At 41.4% G+C, this 27,667-nt stretch overlaps 1 protein-coding gene across 2 annotated transcripts in view; it reads right to left on the bottom strand.

Moving 5' to 3' along the window:
* Positions 1 to 1,568: 1,568 nt before the first annotated feature.
* SPOCK1 (SPARC (osteonectin), cwcv and kazal like domains proteoglycan 1) overlaps positions 1,569 to 27,667 on the bottom strand; it is a 264,587-nt gene continuing 238,488 nt past the window's right edge. For both annotated transcript variants that reach the window (XM_027736212.2, XM_027736222.2), the window contains 5 exons: positions 19,096 to 19,212; positions 12,600 to 12,821; positions 11,959 to 12,021; positions 6,822 to 6,959; positions 1,569 to 5,805 (listed from right to left, as the gene is read on the bottom strand). In XM_027736212.2, coding sequence (XP_027592013.1) covers positions 5,615 to 5,805; positions 6,822 to 6,959; positions 11,959 to 12,021; positions 12,600 to 12,821; positions 19,096 to 19,212 — 731 coding nt within the window. In that variant the 3' untranslated portion in view covers positions 1,569 to 5,614. The remainder of the gene's footprint in view (positions 5,806 to 6,821; positions 6,960 to 11,958; positions 12,022 to 12,599; positions 12,822 to 19,095; positions 19,213 to 27,667) is intronic.

The raw sequence follows: 27,667 nt of genomic DNA, 5'->3' as shown, positions 1-27,667 counted from the left end.
CAGAGCATATTCTGCTACTAAAAAGGTGAGTGGCAGAAGCAAATTTATGGATGATTTTTGAGATGTTTAGGAGCTGCATATGCTTACAGGGAGAACCTATTTAATAACAGGGTCAGTTATGTCAATCCACCTCATGCAACTTTTTGAGGAGTAAGCATCTAAAAGTAAGGGAGAAATTCAACCTCACTGACGTTTACAGGAAGAAGAGTAACAAAATAACTTCAAGAGGAAGAAATCCACTGGCCAAAGGGTGTGAGAACCATTAGAATTGATGGTTCCTTTTTTATGGCACTTTTTGACCGTGACCAACACTTCTAAGGGCAGATCATACCAGTGTGAGTCTATATAAACATAAATACTGTATATATATGTGTATATGTATATATGCACACACACATATTTTATATATCTATAAATACATATATTATGTATACACATGCATTTGTAAATAGAAGGGAGGTGTGTGTGTAACACCAAACAAAGTTTGCAAGATGTCTCCAATTGAAAACTAGAAGGGATATTAAAAAAAAAAAAAATCTGCAATCATTAACCCTTTCTGACAACTAAAATCTCATTTGCAGCTCACACACCTTCAAGCTTTGGATTTGGTTTGTTCTCCTCCCAGTCCTCAGTGCCACACACGGCACCTGATGTCTGGAACAGCTGAAACCCTTCAGCATGGAAGATCAAACACTTCAAAGGGTCTCAGAGTGGTTTTGGAAAGGGAAAAACCCATTTGTTTGCAGAGTCAGGTGAGGAAAGACACTGGAAGTGATGTGTGGTACCCACAGTAAAAATAAAGTAGTGAATGCAGGCAATGGAACAGAAATTCCAGGCAGGTTCTGACCCTCACTGATGGTGTATGGACAGATACGTTATAAATGTATTACCTGATGAGATGATAATTGCACAAATGTCTGAAAATAGGTTTCATATTTTCATGTGGCACTTTTAATGTTCCCCATACACATCACAAAAAAAAGGGGATGAAATAACATTTTAAGCTCTGTAATTAGCACTGCAATAATGTTGGTTGTTTAAATTGGTTAATAATATAATAGAGGAGCTCTAATTTAATAATAGAGACACAAACCCAGGTATTTCTAAATGAGGATGGCTTTCCACCAATTGTATTTAAAACAATTTTGCCTTCATTTGTTGTGTAGATAATTGCCACTGCAGAGTGTGGCTGTGTTAATGGAATTGCCCCGGATACCATGAGAAGAGAGAGAAAACCACAAAAATTTGCAGACTAGGGAGGAAATAAAAAATGAAAGCTTCCCTTTCTGCCCTTGCTAATTCCTTAAAAATCAATCTTAATATAATTTGTAAAGTTCTGATTTTGGTACAGTTATTCCATCCAATTTGATTTAATTTCTGCTTCTAAAATAGAGGTTTCTGGAGACCTTACATTAACTTCACAGATTACAGTTGGCATTGAACACAGGTATAAGTTATAAGGCAAATACAAAGGCCCATCCATTTCAATGTGTGATTAAATGCTGAGTAAAGATAGTGCAGTATTTTTGATCCCCAAAGTTTAATAAAATTCAGGACTGGCAATGAGGAATCGCAGACAAATTAAAATTTATTGAGACAGACAAAAATGCAACTATTTCAGACTACAGTTAAGCATTTACAGTTAACCAAAGGTAGCAAAATGCTCACATTCCACTTAACTCCTTATGGAAAAAGCATTCAGAATTTACTATGCAGTTCTACTTACTATGATAGTCTACATCCATCTACAGTAGGGACATCGAACTGAAACACGGAATATTTGGATCTCTCCTTACAGATCTACACATTGAACAGTAACAGACATCAACAGCATTGAGAAAAGTATAAAAAGACCAAAACCCACCTACTGTAGAAAGGGCTTTTTGATGTATAGTAACTGTACAAAGCAGTCTGTGGATGAAAGGAACCCGAATGACACACAGAAGGGACCGCAGGAAAAGCCAACAAATGTGGGAAGCTAAGCTTGAGAGATCTGGTGGTCTGGATCAAGTGGTGACCTTAGATCTGTGTCAGTTGCTGCTTGAGGGGAAAAAGGCTACAAAACTTCTAATATCAAAATATTCCCATGCCAGAAATGTACACTGAGACTAACAGACTAGGCTGGAGAGGCAAAGAGAAGCATTCACTAACAAACAGTGTTGTTTTAAATATAAACTTTACATTTTCGATATAAACTGTAGAATAAATATTAAATAAACACTTTGAATGGTTTAAAATAATAGCACAGAATAGCTTAAGGAAAAAAAAAAGGCAAAGAAAATGAAAAGGATTCTTTGTGTTCACAGCAAAGGCCAGTAATGACTCCAAAAAATCCAACTGTGCTGAAATCTGAACTCAGCATTTTGATTTAACCACGGTAGTTAAAAGAAACACAGAGCAACACCTAACAGTATCTCATAGTCTCTAATATGGAAAGAAAATGAGATTAAGAAATTGGTTTGTGTCTCTAAAAGAATGGGAGAACTCTGATTCCATTTTTCACAATGAGAAAATGTTTGGAAGGTCGATGACTTGATTCAGATGGGAAGTCCTGCTTTGCAAAAAAAAAAAAGAAAAAAGAAAAGGAAAGGCATTAAATTAAGCTGGAAGCAAATTAAATCCCTTACAAATCATGAAGAATGGAAGGGGCTCGATCTGGAAGAGCACTGGTTCTTGGTAGAATCGCTGGTTTCTTTTAAAGAAATAGAAGATTTTTCTCACTGCATCTTCCCAAACTGGACACACACACATACATATGCACACACGTATATGTGCATAAATGTATATACACAGACACACACACAGATATACATATGTATATATAGAGGCTGCAGATCCCCCACCACTGGAGGATACCAGTGGATCTCAAAAGGGCTTTGCTAAACAACTTTGCAATAACTGGGGACTTGCTCTCAAAGCAATCCATGGTCTGAGCTGCCCTTCCAAGCACAACAGCCTGTCCTGCTGAGGTTGGAACATCTGGGATTGGACACTATTCCCCTGTAGTTGTACCCATCTGGAGACAGGAATTGGCTTATAGTTAAAGGTATAAACCCTGCCAGCTCTGACTTGGAAGCGTTGCATGTGAAAGATCACAGGTAGGAGACTATCAGTGGCTCTGAAAAATGGATGGTGGGGCCATGTCTGCTCATGTAAGCTGAAAGGTGGCCATATTCACTTTTAAAGACTTATTTAACAGCTTTAGTTTAGTCATCCTGCACATTTACATGTGATACAAAGGGCTGCAGCCTTGGCCCCTGGTACTGCCTGCAAGGACTTGGTTTGACCCTGCTGGGCAGGAGAAGGGATTTGCTCTGTGACCTGGATGTGAGGCATAGTCCAGGATCAGCTGTTGCAAAGGGGACACCAGGACTGCCCCAAACCCCCACGGTTTGTGTGGAAAATGAGGCCAGGCAGGAGGATGAGCATAACCCTGCTGATTGTGGAGCTCAGGTTTGTGTCAGGGTGAAGTGGCAGCTCTGTGCCTCAGGCACAGCACAGCCAGACCTAGGCAGTGAGGGGTTAAGTAAGAAAATAGCAAAAGAAAATGAAACAGGACATTTGAGAAGAAACCTTCTGACAATGTTCAATTGCTTCTCACAAAATCATACTGTTTAGGGAAACAGAAATGCTGGTTTATCTGTTCCTTTTGCAAGTCAGCAGGATTTCCCATGAAAGGCAACTAGAAAAGTGTATAAATGTGTGTGTATGTGCTGTGCAGCTCACGGACAATGATTTTTAAATATATTTTTCTACAGCTCCAGAAAAACCAAAGGGATTTGAGGCAGGGCAGATTGCAGGCCTTCTGCAAATGACTGTGATGGCAGATTTTTGGGAGGATGCAGGGGCGTGAAACAACAAATTCCTCCTGGTTTTACACATCCTTCTGCATTAATAATGATTATGCACATTTTTATTTTGTTCTCAGGCCATTGATCTAGATAAATGGGAAATGAGAGAGGGGAAAACAACTGAGCCCCTGCAGCACATAGTGCCTGAAAGGAGTTCCTCTTTTGATCCTGACTGAAAGCAGAGGTCCTGCCCAGAGCCCTGCCAGGTGGGCACTGACTTTGTGAGGGCTGAGGACCAAAGGCCTTGGGCCAACGTACCTAAAAAACTGACTTCTGCCAACCAGCATGGTATTTTCCTGCTTCCAAGTGACTATGTAACCAACCATGTCTCCAGCTCTATCTCCACCATTAACTCAGAATTTAAAAAAAACCCAAACAACCCTATCTAATTAGTTTTTGGTGTAATAAGCACATTTTTCATTCTGCAAAATAATTCACTGGCAAACCACAGGCACTGCTAAAATACTTACACCTGCATTCTAATGCAAGCGTGGGGTTAAGGTTCCTCTTACTGCTTCTGAAAACAGCAAAAATAATAAAAGGTCACCACAGCATCAGAGAACTGCCGTGGGAAAGGACACTGCAAAAAATTTAATGTCAATATGCTGTGATACAAGACCTTTTAATATATGGGAGATGTTGAGGGAATCACAGATTGGATTTTAACACTATTCTTTTTTAGGAGTGTGTATTAGAAGCGTGCAGTGCAAAGGGGTTATCCTTTTGAAATATGACCCCCTAAAGTTGCTTTTTTAAACAGGCCAAATAAATATTAACTCTTTAAATTAAAGAAAGGACAGCTTATTACTTCTGATGGTTAGTGTGTCTGACAGTGTTATAACTTTGGGATGAGGGGTTGCTAAATGAGGAACAGGCAGCTCCACAGTGTGTGAGCTGCAAGCAGAGGCTGCCTGTGTGACATTGGGGAAGCTCTGAGTGCAAATGAGTTCAGGCAGAAGCTGAGGGGCAGCTGTGGAGGTGCTCATGATGCTACAAACAAACAAAACTCTCCTTAAGCACTCTGAAAGGCAGATGGACTCTATTCCCTGCCTGTAGGGCTTGGTCCATGATAGCTGCAGGTTCTCAGCATCAATTTAACATCCAGACCATGTTTCTTTGTCAAATAAACAGTGTCAGTGATCTGTGCTCGGGGGGGAGCTTTGCCTTCAGCGTGAGCTGGACTAAGCCTGTTGGACTCAGAGTATGTAAGAAAGAGAAAATCCTGCCAGGGGGTTTCTCTCTGGATGAAACCCCTGGTACCAGGCAGCCACTGTCTGAAGAGACTTTACTGGAACATCACAAATATGGGCTAGAAAATGAGGCACCTCCTTTTCCTTCTTCATGAAAGAAAAAACTGTTTCTGATACGATCCAGGTAACAATTTATGACACAAATTCTCTCACATGAGAAGGGCTTCTAAGCCTTGTATTGGTTTGTTGAGCCCCTTCTGGGATTCTCCTTTCACAGGATGTATTTTGTAAGCGGTGCAAGTGAGGATTAAGACACGAAATGGTTTTGAAATAAAACTCATTGCCCCTGTGGATAGAACAAAAATCCCCCAAACCAACTGAACAAAAGCTGTATTCCAAACAGTCCTTGCTGGGAAAAAAAGAAAAGAAAAATGTCATCCAAATTAAATAGACCATACAAAATTAAACTCAGTAGAGAGGGAATATTTGTGCCAGGTACTCTCAGATACAATTGCAGAGATATGATGTGACTTGCAATATTGTGCAAAATGTGAGTCCTCATTATGATGGGCACTACCATATATAACCAATCTCATCATCCTTGTCGTCGTCTTCATCTTCATCATCTTCATTAGCTGCTCTTACATGAATCTTCAGTTTCCCTTCTTTGTCTTTTTTTGTCGCTTCAGGTTCCTCTTCCAAATCATCCAACAACACAACAGATCCACCACTGCCGAAATCCCCTGAGGTTTCTTGCTCTTCTTCTGAAACAGGTGAGCAGGAAAGGTCATTCCCTCCCAGGACACCAAATCCCTCGTTCACCACTACCCTTGTCATGCAAGCCAGTGTCATTTGCAATGTTACTCTTTAAATTCATTGGTTCAGCTCTTCATGCAACTCCCTTTAAATTTCAATTTTCATTCTGGACTGGGATAAATATGTATAATATAAATAAATATGTAAAAATATGTATAAGCAACCTCTCTGCATCCTCCTCCTCCTCCTGAAAACATGACTGGAGAGTTCCAGCTCACGTGCATGCAGGCCAGAAAATCATTACTCCTTTGTAAATACTTCAATTCCACCATGGCTCTGTAAACCAGGCTAAAAATATTCCACAAATTGATTTTATTGGAGTGCATAAACCTCACTCTGCAAATGAAGCTGTTGAATGTAACATCTGTGATGTGATTTCTGGGCATCTTGGACCTTCTAGGTCTCTGTTCCTTCTCAAAAGAGAAAGCTGCACTCACAAACACCACTGAAGCCCTCTGAAGGAATGCAGGTGAAATCTTGCATGTTTAGGAACAACAGCTAATTGGGGATTTCCCTTATCTACATAATATTGTCCTGTCAGCAATTTTTTGGGGCATGGTTGCTGATGTATACAATTTTACACATTTAGGCCTTCCCTTGCCTGGAAAGCCATTATTCATGGAGTCTCAGTAAATGTGAATTCCAGATTACACAAAACAATATATTTAATAACCACGCAGAGCAACCCCAGACCCTAAATTTTAATATCAGTGACTACATTTTCCAGGTTGGCAGCAAAAATATCTGAACAGTGGTTATTATTGCCTGCTAACTTCTGCTGGGCCCCTGCAGTCCAGAGGACCAGTAAGGGCCCCATTTATAGTCTGGATGGGAAAATCCAGGAGCAGTTTTAACTCTGGTACTCATGTTTCACTTTTGTTATCCTACCTGGTCCTACAGCAATGGCAGGGCTTACAACAGTGGTAATTCCTGTGTTGTCTGAGGAAAGCACATCATTACTCACCACAGCTGACTGTCCCTTGCTTCCTGGAGCCAGCTATCTCATTCCCATACTTATCAACACACCAGCACTGCCCTGTGCTGCCGTGGCACTGAGTGGCTTTGTAATAACCTTCTTCATTGCACCGGGGGATGAAAGTACCTGAATAAAATATAAGGTGTGCTCAGTAATGCAAGTCTCTGCAGGAACAAACAGCTACGGAGAGTATCATGAACTTATCACTTATTTACAGGGAGATCTTTGCAATGTTGACAAGAAAATACATGTGATTATCTGCTGCCTAAAAGGGGGGAAGAAATTACATATGGAAAAGACACCCTGCTCACGGCACAGGGTGTAAATGTTTGTGCACATGAAGGGAGGTTCAGTCTGTCCCTGAATGATTAATATTCCCACAGAGCCTTTTCAGATTTAACTCCTGGTTTTAAACTTTTCTTCCCAACTGGATTATTACCCCAACTTCATTAATTCTGCATTTCCCTTCCATTTGCACTCCTTCAGTGTTTATCATATAAGTCCTTCCACAACACTGTAATTATCCCTGGAAGGTATCTGCCATCTGCTTGCTATTCATACTAATCTCAGGCACATCCTCTGACTTACTGAGAGTTTCCATATATAAAAGGAGAAATAATACACAAGCTTTACAGAGGGGGACAACAGGATTTGAGTCAGTAAGTCTTTGGATTTGAAGCCCAAGATTTGTTTCACAATAAAACCAATATAGTTCAGCCTTGTATGGTTCATTCTGGCTTCTGCAGACAGGAAAACTCTCAGGAGAAACCTGTGTTATTGTTCCCACCATTTTTGGCAGATACAGCAAATGTACTTCAATATGAAGAGCCCTCTTGTCCTTCAAGATGAATTAGCTGTATTCCCACGAGAGGTCACCACATTAATTTTTCCCTTCTTTGTCAATTGCTTCAATTTGAAACATGGCATAAACACACCCTTGCCCCCAAATTTCTTGTTGCAAGTGATTTTTGAGAAAGGATTTTTCTTCTTTGTCAGAGATACCAGTGATTTAGTGGTGATGCAGTAAGTTTTTTAACTGGTTCCATGGGTATAGCATCTATTCGGTCAGTTCAGGTGTTAGAGGAGCCACTTCCACTACATTTCTCAGAGAAAAAAATGAATGAGAAGATGCTGCCCAAATATCATGAGACTTCCTATTTATAAAAGACACAAAAGTGGAGGTCAGTCAGTCTCATACACAGAGGGTGTATATGAAGTGAATCTCCGAATTTCCAGACTCATTGCTCTGTAATGTTTGAGTGCTGCTAATGTGGGTCTGGAAGGTGAGAACAGAAACCTTTGAACACCTGCAGAAATCTGGAGAGCACTTCACATCCATTAGTGAGAATATTTTAAATAACTTCCAAGCATGATCTTATAGAAGGTTTGCCTATAGGTACCACAATTAAGTTCATGTACAAATGTAAGCATACTAAAGGCTATCAAAGACTCATTTTCACTATTTATAAGAGAATAGTTCTAATAATCACATACATGCATTTTCCTTTGCAGGTTTTTGTAAGATAACGCTCACTGTTTAAACTTTTATTTCAATATTGACTAGGAAAGGTATTTTTTCATCTTTATGCTCATGTCCTCTCTCTCATAAGCATTCCAGGTGTTTATCAGACTGTACACAACCTTGGGAAAAGTGCTCAGGTGCTGACTTTGAGCTGGTGGAAACCAGCATAGCTGTGCCCATGTCACTAGAGCTCCCCTGTTATATCTGATGAACATCTGGCTCCAGGGGAGGATCAGAGGGGGAACCTCAGTGGCATTACGGGGTGAGCAGAGAACAGCTCCTGCATTTCAAACTGTCTCACACTTTCTCTTTTCCTCGGGCAATGCAACCTTTCCCTTCTCTGAAACAGCCCTCCTTGCATAGTTTCAGTGTTTCTTGTAAGGTATGAAAATGTTCCACACTGCCTATAAAAGCCTCAGACTCAAAAATAAATTATGGCCCAGGCTCACTGCCAGCATAACTGTGTGTGGAATAGATTCACACTTTGGGTCACAGCGGGGAGTAGAAGGTACTTTTCCTTCTGCGTGGGAAGTTCGTGCCAACTCGTATGTAACACCAGAGCTTTAAATATTTAGCTGTGCATACCAATGTCACAGTATTTGCCAACCATCACAGGGGAGATACAGCCTGTCCTCTCCAACGTGTCAGGTGCAGGTGATGATTTGGAGAGGACAGAGAGTCCCAGGGAGCAAGTGATGATTCGTCCTGTAAACTGGGCACAAATCACCCCGTGCTCGTTGGAAATAAGCTCTGCTATCCTGGAGCAGGGCACCCAGACAGCCCATTTTCTGGGAATATTTCACCCTGTAATTTGGTTTGGCATCAGAGAACATCTGCAGACTCTGGAAGGAGAAAGGAGGTTTTCCTCTCCAGAGGTTCTTACACAGGCAGTGCTTCCACACCAGTGTGGGGAGGGCTGGTGGACCAGCTGTGCTAAGTACTCCCCACCAACCTCCTCAGGCTGGTGAATCCTCCCTCCCCATCTCTCTTTGTCCTATAAAGTATTTAATTATATTCCAGACAAACTCGAACAGCACTATTGCATCTGTAGCCTCTTTATGGAACCAGAAATATATATCTTTTTTTTTTTTTTGCATCATTTCCTTATCTATATAATACTCCCCTTCCTCAGAGAACGTGGAGAGAATAATTATATGCTAAAGATAGTGAAGCACATAGGTAAAAGCCTGACAGAAATAAGTGCTACCCAGCACACAGCTCCTTGTATTAGCTATTATATTTGCTGAATCCACAGGGCTAATACAGGAGAAAATAGTGACAGGAGCAGAAATTTATTACTTTAGTGATGTGGGAGAAGCATTATCAGGCTGCACAGTTGTATGCTCTAAAAGTACAGTCTCTGCAGTTAATTGTACTCTAGATAAATCGGGTAGGAAAAGATGAATAGAGCTGTTTACTTTTTAATTCAGTCTCCTGGGATGCTAGACTCTATTTGAAAGCCTCCAAATTCAACACATCTAATGGCAATGGCTTTGAAGTTCTTTGTTGCAAGTGTCATGTGTTTTGAAAAATATATAGAGAGAACACAATATCAAAAGTCATCATTTTTATCAATGGATACAAGTTAACAGAAACCATCTCCATGCTCCTGCCCAGGCTGTAAGTGCTGTGCTCTCTGTGTCAGGGTCAGAGAAGGAAACAGAATAATTAAAGATTAGTTTCTCTGAAAATATTCATCTCTCTTTTCCATCTTTACTGCTGCTACATTTGGTTTCCATTTGCATGATTTTCCAGTCAGTGAAAAGACAATGTTTTCTGCTGTATAAATAGCTCTGATATCAGATTAAAACTCCCAGACAGGTGTCATTATGCAGGCAGATTTTCAAGGTAGGTGAAGCAAAGAGTTCCTCTCTATATTATAATTTTCTAGCTTGTGGAACAACCTGTGCCTGACACCTTGATTTGTTGAGCTTAGCCACTTTCATCCTTCTTTTTTTTTTTTTTTTTAAATACAGTTGACTAGAAGTTATTTGTACTAAGGGACCATTCTTACTGCTTTTACTTTGTCATTTTGCTCCTGCCATTGTGATCAGATCCCAGTGACATGTGCTACAACTACCTGCACCTTCCACTACCTGCAACACAGGCATCATTCTTCCCACACACCACAACAAACCACTTATGTTTCAACTCAGATGACATTTACTGCACACAGTAAATAACAGCAAAGCATAAAATAAATATGGGGTAGTCAAAGCTATCTATTAAGAACTGGGTTTCTTGTTCTTTTAGGTGGCTTTGGAAATCATGACACCCATGAGACACAGAACACCGTGACTTCCTCTGACACAACATCCACTTGCACACAAATGCAAAATATTTACTGAGTGGAGCACACATACCCTGAGTTATCAATCCTCTCAGCTATGAACAGCAGGAGCTGCAACTCTGAAACATCTTAATTTTTTAAACTTGCCATGAAAGGCTGATGGATCTAAACCACAGCCCCTGTAGCCTCTGGGAATGTTTATTCTTCATTTAAACCAATGAATCCAGGTTGAGGTTGCTCATAAGGTACCTGAACCTTGAGTCCAAATGGCAGTGGCACCTGGGAATGGCAGGATTTGGCAAAGATGAGCTTTGCAGCAGCTCTGTTTGCAGGGTATCCAGAAACATCAGGCTGGACTCTGAGAGCAGAGCTGATGTGCATGTTCTGTGCTGCAGCTGGGGATGCTCTGAAACCTGACACATATTCTTGAGGAAGGGCCTGACAGCTTGGTCTGAGGTCAGCCAGGCTCCTCAGGGTGAAATGCAGGGCTTGCTGTAAATGTGATCTGTCCTGTACACCTCAGGGATTTGGCTCTGTGCACACAAACACACAGAGGTTTCAATAAGATACCAGCACATAAACATCAGCCTACCCACCACTGGGTGATTTTAGGGTAGGGAATTAGTCACCTTAAATTTACTCGGTTCAACAACCTGATTTTTCAGCAATTAAATGGGGAAATGCCAGATGGGGATTTATTTAACCTAATTTCAGGTATCCATCAGAGCAGTGTAAGTTATGAATCGAGTCAGGTTTGCAATAGTCACTAGAGAGAGGGACAGGCACAATCCCATCTTACAGCACGGAGCATCCTGCAGGGCTGCCTACAATGAGATGACATGAGTTCCTGTTTTCATTTACACAGAATCTACTGAAATATTTTAGAGATTGATTAGGCAAAACTGAACCCCAAGAAGTGCCTGCATTGCACCACGACTGGAAGGAGACAAGAACCCATTGGCTATGCACCTTCAGTCACCCTTCAAAAATGGGAGGCCTGAGTATCAAGCAGCCTCTGTGCTTACTCTGCCCTGTGAGGTGATGGAGGCAGTATTAAGCCCTGTGCAGACAGGGCTTTGCATTTCTGGAGAGCTGTAAATTAGTTCTGACCCCGTTGCCACGCTGACACCTGTTCTGTGTGTTGCTATCTCATTATTTGTTTAATTTCATAGTGTCAGGCCTACACTCGGTGCTGCATATTCCCGACTCAAAACATTAGTCTCTAATTGAAAAACCATTACTGCATATAAAGTTACAATAATCACAGAAGCTTTAATTAGTTGAGTAAATGAATAGCAAGTAATCGAACTTACCCAACAGACTCTTCCCTCTACTTAGCTTTTGAATTCTATTCATTTCATTCTGGCAAGGAAGACCTAAAATATAACGTATAAGAATCAGTTTCCAGATGGTCCGGGACAGGCTCTGTAATGACTGGCTTCACTGCTGACATGAAATCTAGACTACTGTACACCTGGGAATGAGAGCAGCCCATATGCTGGTACTGTACCACAAAACAGATTTATGTCATTAGCTCCACTAATTAAAAAAAAAAAAAGGCAACACACTGTAGTTGAGAGCAGTGTTTGGGGGCCATTTTAATTGTTAAACCATTCTACCTCTCTTTTCACCAAACTGACATCATGCCAGCTCTCTGATTTATGACTTGCTAATTGACTAATTTCTGCATTAATAAAAGGGCAAGTTTTTGAGCTCTCTATCAGCCATAGAGCTTATTTCTAGATTGTGTGCACTGGCACTTACTGCTTTGTTTCAATGGTCAAGGGATGTTCACACAGTTCATCTGTGACATTAAACATGGTCCCTCAATGTCCTTTCACACCAGTGATGGGGAAAAAAGCTTTTTACCACACCTGCCTGGCAGTGACCAATCTCTGTGAAACACAGGGAGACCCAAACACCTCCTCTCTGTGCTGTGCACTGCACAACTCACCTCCTGGCTTCTGGAAGCAGTAGCACCACTCGTTGTTGGAAAGCTTTCCATCCTTGAAGGAGTCACAGGAGTTGAAGAGGGGTTTGACACAGGGCTCGTACTTGTCCAGGTAAATGGCACTGATCTCTGAGGGATCCAGCAGCAGGTCATAGTTCATGTCAAGTTTGTTGAACATCCAGCCTAAGGAATCCTTACAGATTGGTAGTATGCTGGTGTCAAACCCTGTAAGAAGACAGGCAGACATTCCCCCGCTGAACCCCAGCACATCCCTGGCACAGGAGCCCCTGCTGAGGTGAAGCCTTGCTGATTTTGTTTGGCTGGACTCTGAACATTAGACTGACTTGCCCAAAGCAGAACAAAATTCTAAGGCTGATCTGATTGTGTAAAGCTTAAAACCCAAGCACAGCTACAAACTAGAGCACTACTCATGTAGGAGATCAACTAGAGCTCAACTAGAGCACAGCTCTGTAGGAGCTGTGGGGTGGGGAGGGCTGAGATTCAGAGCTGATTTCTGTAATTCAAAGTTATTTCTACTCAAAAAAATTCTTGCTTATTTTTTTTCCATCCTCAGTCCAACTGGGCTGGCCTGGGTCCAGGAAACTGAAATGTTATGAGAAGAGGCTGCATCCACCATATTTTCAAACTAGATTGAGTTTGAATGCAATTTAAATCCTGTTTCCCATACTCGTTTCTAGTTGCCTGATCAAATTCTTTCCTTCTACCTCTCATCCTTCCTTTTCACTCTTCAAAGCCCTGTCTGTGTGGCAGACAACAAAATGCTTTGATCTGGACTGTGAGCTGCCTGGGGGAGGCAGGGGGAGAGAAGGGGCGAAATGTCTCTGTTTCTTCCACCTCTCTGAGGAAGGGCACTGCTTCAGTTGAGAGCTCCACAGGGCTGCCCATGCTCTCCCACACTGTACCAGCCCCACTCCTTCCTGCAGCCTCCAGGATTCTGCAGCAATACAGGAGTCTGCTCCTCCAGTGCTTTGGAAACCATCATCATAATTCATTTTAATAGCCCAGATTCTTCAAAGACTGCAGCAGCAGCAGTGGTCATCACAGAAAGCCCAAGTCGTGCACATAGATACCCACAGTGCCCATGAGATACATATTCCAGTGTTCTGCAGGCTCCACAAGAACAGTGGCAATGCCTCTTTCACAAACAAGACAGGGCATCCATTATAAATCTACACTGTCATGGTATTTTTTCAATGCTTGGAACTAAATTCCAAGTTATCTACAAGTATATTTATAATACAGAGATAACGAATCTGATAATGAGGATACTGGTTTGAACCAGGAACATGAATACATTGGCTGGAGATGTGCAGGGACAGAGGGTTCCTGACCCCCTGGGCACCTCATGCTCCCACTGCCCCAGCTGTGAGTGATAACCTGCCTGTGCTCTGCTCATTCTTTGGGCCACGTGGAGAAAGAAGCCTGATGAGCTTTTTCCTTTGCCTGCACCTTTCACTGAAGGAGGTCAAGCTTAGCTTTATGTGCTGTACGTGTCCCTTTCAGGGCCCTGCTTTGTTGAATTGAAGCCTGGCCGTGGCTGGACTCACGCTGTCAGTTTGTCCAAGCTCTGCAGCCTACCTGCTATTTTAAGCATTAATCCAAAGGAGAGCAGGGCTTTATGCTGGAAGCTGTGCTTTTTTTTTTTCTATGCAACCGTGGCTGAAGGTTGTCAGTGCCACAGAGGGACAATCAGAAGGGTTAACTAATGGGAAGGTTTGTGTCATTCATAATACATGTTTCTCTGAGGGAGGAAGAAGGTAACGCCATTTCCTCAGGGCTCCAGGCAGCTCAGGCAGGGAAGAGAGGAATCATGCTGAACATTTCATCACATTTTTGTGCTGTTATCTCCTATAGCATTATCTAATCACATTTGAGCACAGTGAAAAAGAAAAAGGCAGTGTGAATAGATGTAGGGGGAAGCCTGCTTGCCTTGCTGAAGCAATTAGAAATATTGACTTCAATTATTTTAGTCATCTGAAGAAGGCAAGGAGGATTTGGTCACTGTGCAATCTCTTGTTGAGTGAAAGGATTTAAGATTCCTTGACTTTGCCTTTATAAAGCAAGAGAAGCAGGACATGCAGTCCTGCCTTGTGTGGGTGTATGCTGTGCTGAATTTCCCACCATGGGGCAGGTTAAAAGCAGTCACACAGGCAGGGGTGGGTCATTCAGCTGCAGGGTGGGGTACAGGTGAGATCAGTACACGTTTCAGCTATCCCAGTTTAACAGTTTTCAGGGGAAAAAGAGGTGGGTTCTGTTGTCTGCTCTTTTTCTGCACAGATGCCCTCCCTGGTAATGGCCTTTACACCCTCTTGTGGCACTTGCTGCTGCAAAGATGAGTAACTACAAGGTCTGTTGTATAATCAGTGGTGTGTGTTGCTCAGCCCTGGTGGCTCCCTAAAGGTCATCTCTTAACTGCCAAGGATCAACACGGGGAGGAGGAGATCCTGCCATGAACTTGCTCCTGACAGTGTCTGTAGATTATTTCTGAGTCTTGTTTTGCTCCCTGCTGGGAAGTCTCTACCTGTGTGTCCAACAGGGATACAACCCCAGCGTGCCCTCAGCACTGACCTGTCTGAGCATATCACGAGACAGTGACTGCTGGGAGTGCAAAGATCTCTGTGACATCCCAGCAGGGCTCGGATGTGAGATACAGTCGTGGAAGATCACTCATGAACACAGTTAATTACAGAGGTTTTGACTGTAATTTCTTATAAACAAGGGAGCTTCCACTGTTGTGACAAGAGTTCCAGATCAGGTTCATTAAGAGGCTGGATTATCAAACAGTGCTGGATTATTAGACAGTGTGGTGTGGAAGTCCTTAACTACTGAGATGGTAGGTGTGATGGAAAGTCCTGATGGTTATTGTCAGTGGAAAGGTTAATTCTTTAATTGTCCCTCAACATGTAGTTGAAGGTGAATAGTAGCATCTACCTCCACTCCACACTGTCTCCTGGTAAAAAGTACTGCCCATAGATCACCTTTTGCTTCTGCAGCCCAAATCCAACAATCCTGGATGCTCCCAGCACCCAGCAACAGGAATGAAAGCCAAGTGTGTCCTGAATGTCCAGCACAGGCTCTGACCCCCTGCATAACCAGGGCAGGTGATGGAAAATGGCTTTTGGAGCTCACTTACCTTCACTGGGAGGTCACTGTGCTCCCATCAGCTTGGTGAGGCCAAGTGATGGTTGAATGAATTAGCTCCTTAGTAGAGTCTTTTGATATACTTACTTTGCTGGATGAGATAAACCATATATTGTAATTCTGTAATGAATTCAGTGCTTGGTTAAGAGGCTGGATTTCCAGCACAACAGACCCAGAACAAGAGTAACCTCAGTGAGAACTTTTCTGCATCTTTCTGTCCATCAGCTTAGTGCTGCAGTGCTTTTGGTGAGAAGCAGGAGAATGGTGCAGGCTCCACATCCCTCTTGCTCTTGGCTCCTTGGCAGAGGCTGCCAACACAGATGCCAATTAATGTCAGTTGAGGTGGTGGCTGCTCTCATTTGGACACCTGCTCACAAGGACCTGGATTGAGAGCATCATGTTTCTGCTCCTGACTGACAGCTGTTCAGCATCCTAACAACTCTCACTCACTACAGAGCTGGAAGGAAATCAAACTGGTGACCTACATGTAAAAGTCTCACATCCCACTGACACATTAAAATGCTCCACCTCCTCTGAATTAAAATGGAATTAAATTTAAAAAAAGTCTGTAAGTGAAAATCCTAATTAAAAATAAACACACCTTCTGGCATGAAAAAAATTATTTTTCCCCTTCAAGAGTTGACTCACATGAGCCAGTTTTATTTTATTAACGTATACTACAATTAAATTAACGGGGGAATAATTAACCTAATTTCCCATATCACTTAAAATAAAGGAAGGAGGAGAAGAAATGTTCCCCAGAAAAAATCCTTTATATTGCATAGATCTCTAGTAAAAGAAAAACAACTCCCACTCCAGCCAAGGAGGCCATCTAGATACAATAAGAGGATGTTATGAGGGGATGTTATGAATTGTCATTAGGCTCAGGAGCAATTTGAATCTGATCTTGCTACCTAATTAGTTTAATTATTTCCTTACGTCAAAGCATGTCCCTGAGTTTCTTCTATCATTTCTTGAGGAGATTTTAATTGTACAAAACCTGTAAAGACAAGGCTCCTGGCCCATGGTGCTTTGCTGGGATCAGAGAGCTCACTGAGTGAAGGTTTGAGATTTAAACACAACGAGTGCCCTCATCCCTTTTTTTCCTTTCGAGAGAGTTAAAAAGAAAACAAAAAGGAGTGTACATCTTTCCTTCACCTGGGGGTGAACTTAACACACTCAAAATGCTTACTTACACTCACACTAACATCTTAAAAAATTAATGTAGCACAGAGAAATCTCTGCTGGAACACCTTCTCTAGACAGCCCATGTGTCTGAGGCATCGCATCCCACCATCTGTTCCTTTTGCTGCCACAGGGGCACATCCAGAATGGATTACTTTGAGGATGTTCATGCCTTTTAAGACTCTACAGGCATAACCAAACCAGGTTAATGAAGTGATCTGTCTGGTGAGGAGGGCAACACATGCAGAGCAATAAAAAAAAGGGCAACACGTACATCAGAGCGTGTTTCCAGAGCTGTGTGTGTCCTGTTTGCCAGGACTCACATAAATTCTTTTCTACAGCTTGGGTATGTGAACTTTGCTTTGAATTCTGAGCCCTGTTTAAGATGTCTTTCATTTTTACAAATGTCTGAAGTTAGAGGGAGCCAAACGCTGCTGTCCTCACTCTGTGAGTATATTCAGTGCTACCAGAGAGAACTGGAGATGCAGAATTTGGCACATGCAGATTAATTCATGAATTCTGCTGCAAACCCTCAAAAAGAAAAATAAGACTGAGTTTTGTGGCATTCAAAAATTATTTAAGCATCTAAACTCATAAAGTTTCTTTCTTTTTCTTTTTTAACTGATATATAAGAAAATAAGAAAATGTGCCAAACTAAGTCAACAGTCTAAAAATGAACATTGTTGAGATCAAGTGTTTAAGATCATCAAGGCAGCCTTTCAAATAAAAGCTGCCAGAAAATCAAACTAAACTAAAAAGAGATAACAACTCCTCTGTGAATCAGAGCAAACACTGCAGAATTACCAGGGATGTTTTTCTCACTGAAATGTCTTCAGAAAGAAAAAAAAAAAAAAAAAAAAAAAAGGCTCAACACCTTTAGGATTGTATTGAGACTTTGGCCTCTGGCAAGGTCCCCGTGAGGATCTCACAGGTTTTGCATGAAAAACATCCTTTTGGGAATCTGATAAAATGAGATTTCATGTGATTCTGGGCCTACAGGACTTCAAACGAAGTGTAAAGTCTCTGAAGTTTTCTGTCATGGGGTCTGAAACGAATTCACATCTGGAAGCCATTATTAGCTGTACACCCAGTTGCTTTTTGCACTATGTTTCAGCTTCCTCTGCATGAGAATATCCTTTTTTGGAGTACTGTTTGAGAAATAAGTAGGACATATGGTGTTAAAGATACTGACTTTGTTGTAAATACTATGGAAAATCAGTGAAGGTGAGTCACAAACCCAGATAAAACTTGTGCATCCTACTTTGCAACACACAACGTGTTTTGGGACACACTATTTAAAAGAATTAATGAGTCCTTCCAGAAAATAAAGTTGCATCTGCTCTCTGATGAACATGACCTCTTTTGATGCTGTTATGTGAATCTTTACCCTCCCTGGTGGGTAAATGACATCAAAATCAGTCATGTTGGCTTAACCCACAGAGAGTAAATGTCCTCCAAACTGTTCATTTTCTTCCTTTCTTGGAAAAAGAAAAAAAAGTATCAAAGGAAGTAATGATGGTGTTATTAAATACCTAGGACACAACAGATTTATGGCTTTCCAGACCATTTAACTCTTCCAGCTCCATGGCTCGGGTGTGGATGTTTTAATTATTTTTTTTCTCTTCTATATAAGCTGTTAGCAGGAAATTGCAAAGTAAAATCTGAGTTTTTCCCAACATTGAAATAATTTTTTACACTTGTATGCCACACTTTTGGCTTATCCCACTGGCCTAGGGTCAGAAAATGCTTGGCCATAAACCTGGTGGGTAAGGAAATACCACAGTCCAGCCCCAAGGGGTGATTTGGATGCAGCCACGCTGACATGGAGGGTCATGGAATTTACCTGTACAGACACAAACTATGCCATGTTAACTCACCTAAGAAAAGTCCCTGAGCACTTTCCTTTACTAGTATAGAGGTCACCTCCACGGCCTTCAAAGGGATTTGCCTGATTAACTTGTGAAGGCCATTCTGTCTCTAACTGCCTGTTTTCAGAACAGTTTGGGCCAGAGGGGGAACAGAAGGGCTGCAGCTCCTTCAGAAAATGGAATTTATTTGCAGGATCAGGTCTCCTGTGTGCCTGCTGACTCCCTGGCACCTGCCTGACACCAAGGAACGTTCAATGTTCACCAAGGAAAGGGGTTTTTCTTACTGCCTTGCACCGTCTCCGAGCTCGTGGGTTTGATGACACGATTGGCATCCTCGTGGAGAGCACCAAACCAGTCCTTTAGCCTTGAAGCCAGGCTCCTCAGCTCCTTGTCTGTGCAAGCTGGAAAAAGAACAAAGCACCAGACTGAGTCAGGAGCACCAGGGGAAAAAAAACCTTCCCCCAGAGAGTCCATTAGAAAAGTCGTGTTTGTGGTTGTGAAGTTCTCCTCATTAAGAGCTCTGAGGGATAAGAAAAGGATGCGAGTTAAAAAGAAAATATAAGTCATCATGAATTATAAGTTGGGCTCAAGTACTTCCTCCAAAGGTGACATGATTTGTGGTGGAAGAAGTGCCACGCAGAGCTACCCACCGGTTTGAAATTAGAGCTATGTGACTGTTTAACTTAAATGTTTTCACCTTTTAGGATTTCAGAGAAAAATATCAGTCAGACAGATGGGGAGGAGGGACATACTTGCCTAGACATGCTACTCGAACAAGATGCTGGGAATAATTTATAGCCACATTTGGCTTAGTGTAAGGCTATTATCACAGTAATAGGAAATATATATACTTATTTATATACAAAAAAAATTGTCATGTTGCTCTAGTTCTACTGCAAGTAAGGCTCTGCCACCTCTGAAGGTTGTCAATTCCATTTTGTTAGCGAGGTAAAACATTTATTTTCTTATAAATTTTTACTGAGAAATATCTAATTTTCTTTTTTTTTTCCCCAGAAATTTCTGCCAAGAGATTAACATCCAGCTGAAGCAAATATTTTTAAGGAAGAAAGCTGCATTAGTCACCAGTTTCTGTCAGAAAAAATAGTCTTGTTTCTGTATCATGTTTAGTGCTTAAAATTCACATGCTTAGGCAATTTTATTATTCCTGCTGTGCACTCGTTCTACATTTTAAATGACATTTCTTGGAATACAGAGGAGGATTTTATGCTGTAGAGGCAGGCATCCTTCACAGGCACAATATGGCTTCTCCATCTCACTGCACATTATAATGCTCCTCCTTCCACCTTGTTGAAGAACAATTGAGCCCCACAGCTCTCCTAAGTTAAACTCACTGCTCCAGTGACTGCAAGGAACTTGCAGAGATCTCATGGCTGTGCTGAGTCTTTGTTTGTTCTCCCACTTTATTCTGGGACAGGAATAACTCTTAAGTTAAAAATAAAAATTATAGCCTTTTCTAAGTGGGAACTATTTTAGCATTTGAGAGAGGAGAAGAAGAAAGATTTTCCTGGTTTTTTTCCTGTAATGCTGGAAGAATTTGATGAATTTTCCTACTGAAGATAAAAATATGAAGATCACTATGCCTTCTTACTGAGTGCAGGTGTGGAAATATCAGGTCTTAGAGAAAAAAAACCCAACAGTTAATGTAAAATAAATGAAAGACAATGCGATATTAACTCTAAAGTGGCTTACCTTAATGAAAAACTTTACCACTTTATTTTCTCACTTAAATTAACATTATATTGTACTCATTGTAAACTATCTTATCTATGAAAGCTAAAACCAAAGCCAAGATAGGATTTTTGAGCCCACCATACCATCTCTTCTATAAGGAACACTTCATGTTGCTCTTCCTTCCTTGGCTATCACTCACAAACAAAGTCTTGTATCAGAGAAAAATCACAACAGAAGCAATAACAGAACAAATTCCATCATCCTGCCTGTAATGAGGCCCCATTAGGAGGTGTCTGAAAGGGGGAAGGTAGGAAGAAAACTAATGTTATCATTAATAATTGTTCAGCTATGAACTAGGTCTAGACAGGCACAAATGATTTCTTATTTTATGAATTTAGATCCAAAAAGATAAGAGAAATTTCCACCATGCAATTGGTAATTTCAACAGGAGTTGGGTACTTAAATACATGTTAGTAGTGATGCAGAAGCTTCTTTTATGGTGCTGTTCCTGCATTCCCTAATGAACTGTCAGCAACTGGTTCTCATCAGGCATAATTTTTGTCAAAATATTATGAGGCCACTACAGCACCATGAGAGACCCTAAAAACCTTCTTTTCAATAACCTGTCTCACAAATGTTTCCTGAGGAGTGTACTGATAATAATTCATCTTTCCCAATTAAAAGAAGGCAGTGTCTTTTCTTTCATTCTGCCTTGTCCTTCAAAAATCAGTTTTGCAAAGGAAAAAAAAAAAGAAATACAGTACACAAGTGTTGTTTAGCCAATCCTTCATGCATGTGACAGGTTATCCATATGTTCAGAGTATTTCACAAGTGTATCTCCAGTCAAACTGCACACACAAACACAGCTTTGACTCCTGATTATGTCAGGTGGGTGGAAAAAAAAAAAGAGGATTCATTTGTCCAAGAAATGAGTAATGTAATTTTATTGTGCAGGTCTGATACTTTTATTGTGGCACGTGTCACCTTTAGGAAGCCAAGGCTGGAACTCTGGACCACAAAGATCCATTCCTGTGCCTTCCTGGCCCCTTACCATGCCTTGGGGACAGGTACACTGAGCTTCACAGGCAATCAAGGCCCAGAAAAAAAGAAAATAACAAATAAAACACTCTCTAGAGCGATTTTCCTTATTCAAATTTTTGTACTTCCAAATACAAAGCCAACCCTAGAGACCACAGCAACTCACAGCTTTGAGGGATCCGGCATTTGCTCCCAAACTCACAGTGTGGGAGAAGCTCCTGCTCCACCTCTCCCAGCCTCAGCACCCTGCAGGATTCCCAGGCATTCCCAGGGCCAGACTGAGGGCTCTAAAATAAATCCCACAAAGTGGGCATTTGCTGTAAACTGCATTGACTGAGGTAATTGGAATCCGTGCTTTTAAATTGCAGCTGAGGCCAGGACTGAATGCACAGTGTAGGTGGGACAGAAGCAATTAATTAATGGTAAACAGAAGTAATTAATTAGTGGCAAATCAGACTTGAAACAACTCCTCTGTACAGTTGAACCACACAAACACAACAGGATCTGTAAAATGCCATTTGTAATGAATTGTTACATGTTTTTCCATGTCTGTAACTAACCATGTTGAGATTTTCCATGCCCATGGACATTCCTACTTACACCAGTCCTGTGCCTTTACCCAACAGCTGCAATCCCTGAGCTACATCAGCTGGGTTATACCCTACAGCTGCTCAGACAGAGGAACCCTGCATCCTTCTGTCATTCCCTGACATTCCCTTGATTTTGATGGAGCCAGAAAAGGCTTGGAGCCTCCTCTGTGCTGCATCTTTCTCCAGGACTGCCCCCCTCCTCACCCCCTCTGAGGACAGTCTTTGAGGGTGGACTCTGGATGATTTATTTCTCTTGTTTTCACTGACCCCAAACCCTGCGGATTTCCCTTGGAATTCAGTCTGAGGCATAACTTGACAGGAAGCCCAGAACTGGAGTTTTGTGCATTCTGGATAGTTCTTTTGTGAATAACTGAGATACTCCTTAAGTATGCTGCTTAAAGATGATTCCACAGTGGATAAGATGTTGAGGTTCTCTCTTAGGACTGCAGTCTTTCTTCACAAGGATAAATGCTGTTTCATGAGTCAAACAGGAACCAACTTTGCTGTTAATATGGAGTGAATAATAAATTCCTGGACAAGACTTCAAAAATTTTATGCAAAGTTCAGCTAAATTTCTATTCAAGTATTTAATGCCCTCAATCTTACTTTCTCCTGCACATTAAAATAGAGGAAGCATTATTTTACATTTTCTTGTGTTAAATTTTATTTTAACGCCACTGTACCTGGTTAAAAATATCCTGCCTCTCTACCTGATGGAACTGCATTCTATTTCATTTATTTGAACATTATCAGCAGCCTATAATCATTCTGAATTTGTTTGTTTTGGGACACTTCAAAGTGGATTGACATTCAGAGGAAACAAGTTTCATACAAAGTCAGGCCCAGCCTCCAGCTGGGTTCCAGGAACCAGAGCACTTCATGTTTTATTTCTGGTGGTAGGACCCATTATGTTACATATCAAACAATTAGAAAGCATAGCTCTGAGGACCCTCAGATCTAAGACCCTCATATATAAATTTCCATTAGTATAAGTTTTAAAGCATTTTTAAGAACCCTCTTCATAAAAAATGCAGTGCAAATGTACCTCTTTACTACTAATAGAAGTTTCAAGTCACATTCCTCAGACGACAAGAACAGGGCTGTAGGAGGAGTGGATGTGATAATGGGTCTCTTGCTATTTAGAGATTTATAAGGAGAGAACACTGGGGCTGCAAACAATATGGATGTTGACATGGCTCAAAGCACTGATTAAAAAAATCCTGGATGAAGAGAATCACCAAGGGAGGAACCTCTCCATAGTCCCTCTGTAACAGCCAAAATCTGTCCTGTCAACTGTCAGCAGCCATTTAAAGCTCTGGTGCTGTGACACAGACCCGAGTGCAAACAAGTGCAAAGAGGCATTTTCACTTTGGTGTGTGTCTTCTTCAAGATAAGAGACTCTGCCTTCAGGTCATTTCCTACACCTTTTAAAAAGAGAACAACGCACAAGGCTTTGTACTTGCTATTTTATCCATGTCACCAAAAGTTCTGCCTGAGCAGCCACGTGACATCAGATCCCTGTGGAACATTAATTCCTGGCCCCCTCGCTGCTGATGCTCTTCCACGACACCCACGACTTCCCAGTGTGCAGCAGGTTGGGATGGCTGCTGCTCCAGCTGGGGATGGAGAGGCAGGATTTAAACATCCAGCTCTCCTACCTGATCCCAGAGCCAGTGCCCTGCACCTGCCATGGCAGTGGGACCAGGGACAGTGGCAGAACCTGTCCCTTCTCTGAGCCATGGAGGATCTGTGTGCTGCTGGACCCAACCCACACCCCTAGATCTGAATCTGCAAGATGTGAGGAATTATCCTGCAGAACTGATTTATTACCAAGCACTGAAAGTGCAGATTTATTCCCAAGGGTGAGGGAATTGGTCCAGCAGTTATTTATTCCTAACAAACTGAAAGCACTTTTGCTAAATACCTATTTTCACTAAGCAGAAAACATTAATCTGGCCTAATGGAAAGCCATTAGCATGCTCTAAAGGCTCAGGTTTTCATAGGCCTTGGACTTTTTCAGCTTTACAGACACTATTTACATAGGTGGTGAAAATTAGCAGGATAATATTTAATTTCACTCTTTCAGATAGGGAGTTTCAATAGTACTTGGTGATAGAAATCAACATTACAACTGAACTTACCTGTAGATGTATAAGATTAAATCAATACTGAGTCACATCCCATTTTTATTCCAGCCTAGCAAAGCAATACTGTAAAATCTTCATCCACTAACAAAATAACAAAACAAGCCTTGTAACCCCTACTGCAGTGAACTCTAAACAAAAATTAGGAAGTACATTGCTGCAGTACTGTATTAGTGTCTCACTTGCTGCCAGAATGTTCTGGCACTATGTGGCAAGCAAGAAGTCCACGTTGTCCAGATAAAAGTTACAATGATACATTACACTGTTTCCCAATAAGCAAACCATGCAAACGGATTCACAGTATGTGTGTAACAGCTTTTGTATCATTTGACTTCCCTGTCATCTCTCTGTCATCTGTCTCTTGCCTTCTTGCTACTATTGTCATTATTCTAATAATGATTTTTACAAATAGTGCTAAATTACTGCCAATTACATTAGCAGGGACGGGTTTTTTGGATTCATATTATTGTTGTATAAATAGGCTAGATAGTGTCTTAGGTAGAGACTGAGGAACAGATTCCCTATTCCCTGAATGCCAAAGTGGAGCATGTGAACATTCCCTGAGAGCTGGGATAGCTTCAACTTTTCTGTACTGTAGAGGAAAGGAAACTGCAAATGCACATATAAGAATGCAAATAATAATAATAATAATTAAAAAAAAAAGGTAAAAAGTAGAAGCTTTAAAAAAATACATATTGAGTTACTCAGGTTAGTGTCCTTTTCACGCAAATTAAATCTGCCATGACAGAATTCATTAGGAACTTGTCACTAGTTTTTTAAATCACCTGCTTAAAGATGCAAATGTCCTGCCATGGAGCAGAACCAAGGGGTTGTGGTTGAGGTGACCAGCCACATAATGAAAATAAGGAATGGAAAACTTTGCAAGAGAGCCCATCTCTGAAATTTCAGCCTTGGTATTCCCTGAGCAACAAGAGGGAGGGGGTGCATGGGTGGAATCTGGCCCTGTTTGCTGCTTGGCTCACGAGCAGAAACCAGCTGTTGGTATTATTATGTTACCAGCTCTTATTATTATGATGTTACCATGTATTGGTAACAGTGTCACTGGTAACAAATGGGCCAGGCATTTGTCCTGTGAGTCTGGAGGACAAGTCCATTTAGTTTTGATTTAAATGTGATATAACACGAACTTCCATGACATTGTCCAATTTCTCCAGCTAGAAATAGGACAGGAATTATTTCAGCAATTCAAAAAGGAAAAAAAAACCCTCTCATTTTCGTATTTTTGAAGACTAAGACTAACACAACAAAATTATATGGTAAAACACGTACTTAAGAACAACGTAATAACACTTTAAAAGTTTGACAGAAATGGCTGATAGCATGGAGGTTGAGAGGAGATAACACTCATCCTTTGTACTGTATTTTATGTTATTCTTTACATTCTATATACTTTATAAAAAGAAAATGCAGCAATTTCAACCACTCTTTCTCTGACAAACATCACTACATTCATTTTCTCTCCTGTAGGTAAGTCAACAACTCCATTCACCCTGCTATGATTGTGTCCACATGTGTGTTGATTATCTAAACAGCTTTTAAGGATAAAGTTAAAAAAATTGTAGCATCTTTCAGGCTAAAGGGGGGGTGGGTCTGCTCCCAGTCATGGAAAATAACGTTCAAAACACCTCTGCTGCAGGAGCTGATTTGAAACTAAGCACCAAGATGAACTCAGTGCTGTGCTAACCCTCCACTTCCAATTCGACCACACGCAGATGCAGCTAAACATCCACACCTCCATGTGACTTGGATATGACTCCCTGGTGTTTTATAGGTGACATTTTGGTGATGCAACTCCAGAGATAATTACCTTCACAATTATTTCACCGCTCGTGGCTGGAAGGAGTGATGCTCTCATTTGCTCTTCTCATTGAGGCCTCAGGCAACTTCTTCTAACAATAAGAAGTGAGGTATTATGCCAATAATGTCACGAAGTAGAAAGGAATGGATTGTTTACTATTACTAGAAGGAAAGGTTCTGCATTCCAAACACACCTTGCTGGTTTGATCACTGCATGACTTCCATCTCAAATCCCTCCTGTAGTCACCAACATTCCATGACAAAATTCTACGTGGATATATCTGTCTTGCTGCATTTTTGGCATTCCCTGGCTATTCTTCCCCAGGGTTGACACCTATGCCTATAACCACCTCTGATCCTTCTGTCACTTGTTTTTGCCTTGTCTTATAAATACAGCAGCAGATGCCAAGATCCTGCAGTTCAGATTTTCAGATGATTACAGGAGCAGCTGAGCTATTGGGAAGACGAAATAGGCTTTGATCTGAAGCTTCTTTAAAATGGGACATATAAAACACAAAGCTCAGCCAGACCTGTGCAAACAGAGATTGAGAGCTGCAAAGCTCCCTGTTAATGCTGCAGGCAAAGTGTACATCTGCTTTCATGGTGCTTAACTCTGGTTCCTTTTGTGCTCACATTAATTGGGAAAACCCTGCAAAGTTCATCTTTGCCAGGTGATTAAGAAGCCTGGAGTTTTATTTTAAATACATCCCAACTATAAGATGGTGGGGGACTGTCAAGCTGAGCAGGAAGCTTGTGGGAGCAATGTCCCTTGTGCCATTCTGGCCACGTCAGGTACTAATTAAAATGTTATCTCCTGCATGATTCGTAGCCTCCCAAAATTCACTTGCCAGCTGATGTTCTCGTTCAAATTCTCTCATATCACCTGAAGGGTGGAATAGAGGGAGTTACATCAACTGAAAACTAAAGCAGAGCAAATAAAAATGTCTGACTGAATGGAGTTTTCCAGCAGTTCTTGCAGTTCTCTGGATGAAAAAAGGCTTTATGGAGTCATCACATCCCCTCTTGCCTTCCTTCCTGCCTTCCCTCCTCCTTCCCTCTTCCTTCCTCTCTGTTTTTACACTCTGAACAGATGTCCTTGACTTGGCATCCAGTGTCTTCTGCACCAGCCTCAGAGAAGACATTCCAGTTGGCTTTAGCCTTGGCTTGTTGAGCATTGGCTGGTCTTTGCAAGAGGGATGATTTCTTAGGGAAAATGAACCCTGGTTTGAGTTTAAAGCAGTGCTAAAAAAGCAGCTCACAGCCCATGGGAGGGTTTCACAGATACCTGACTTTGCTGCCAACAGCTCAGCAGATATTGCACTCTAAGGCATTGGGAATAATAAAGAAGCAAAGCTGGAAGAATAATTGAGAGCACAAACAAAACTCACTGGGGTTAAAATGAGGGAACTGAGGGACAGTTATTTTTAGACAAGCAGTATCATGGTGTGTATATTTGAGTATTAAATGGAATTGTTTCCTACAGACCTTCCAAAGCCATAGCTGAAAATGTTAAGACAACCTGCTGAACTTCTCCACATCCAAGAGGTTGTTTTGCTCCACTTGCTGAACAGAGA

The sequence above is a fragment of the Pipra filicauda genome, unplaced genomic scaffold (assembly GCF_003945595.2).
Source record: "Pipra filicauda isolate LSUMZ 115617 unplaced genomic scaffold, ASM394559v2 scaffold267_size1258537_pilon, whole genome shotgun sequence".
In the NCBI taxonomy this organism is placed as follows: domain Eukaryota; kingdom Metazoa; phylum Chordata; class Aves; order Passeriformes; family Pipridae; genus Pipra; species Pipra filicauda.
The sequence above is the reverse complement of the archived record's forward strand: the minus strand, read 5'-3'. Positions and strand labels throughout refer to the sequence as shown.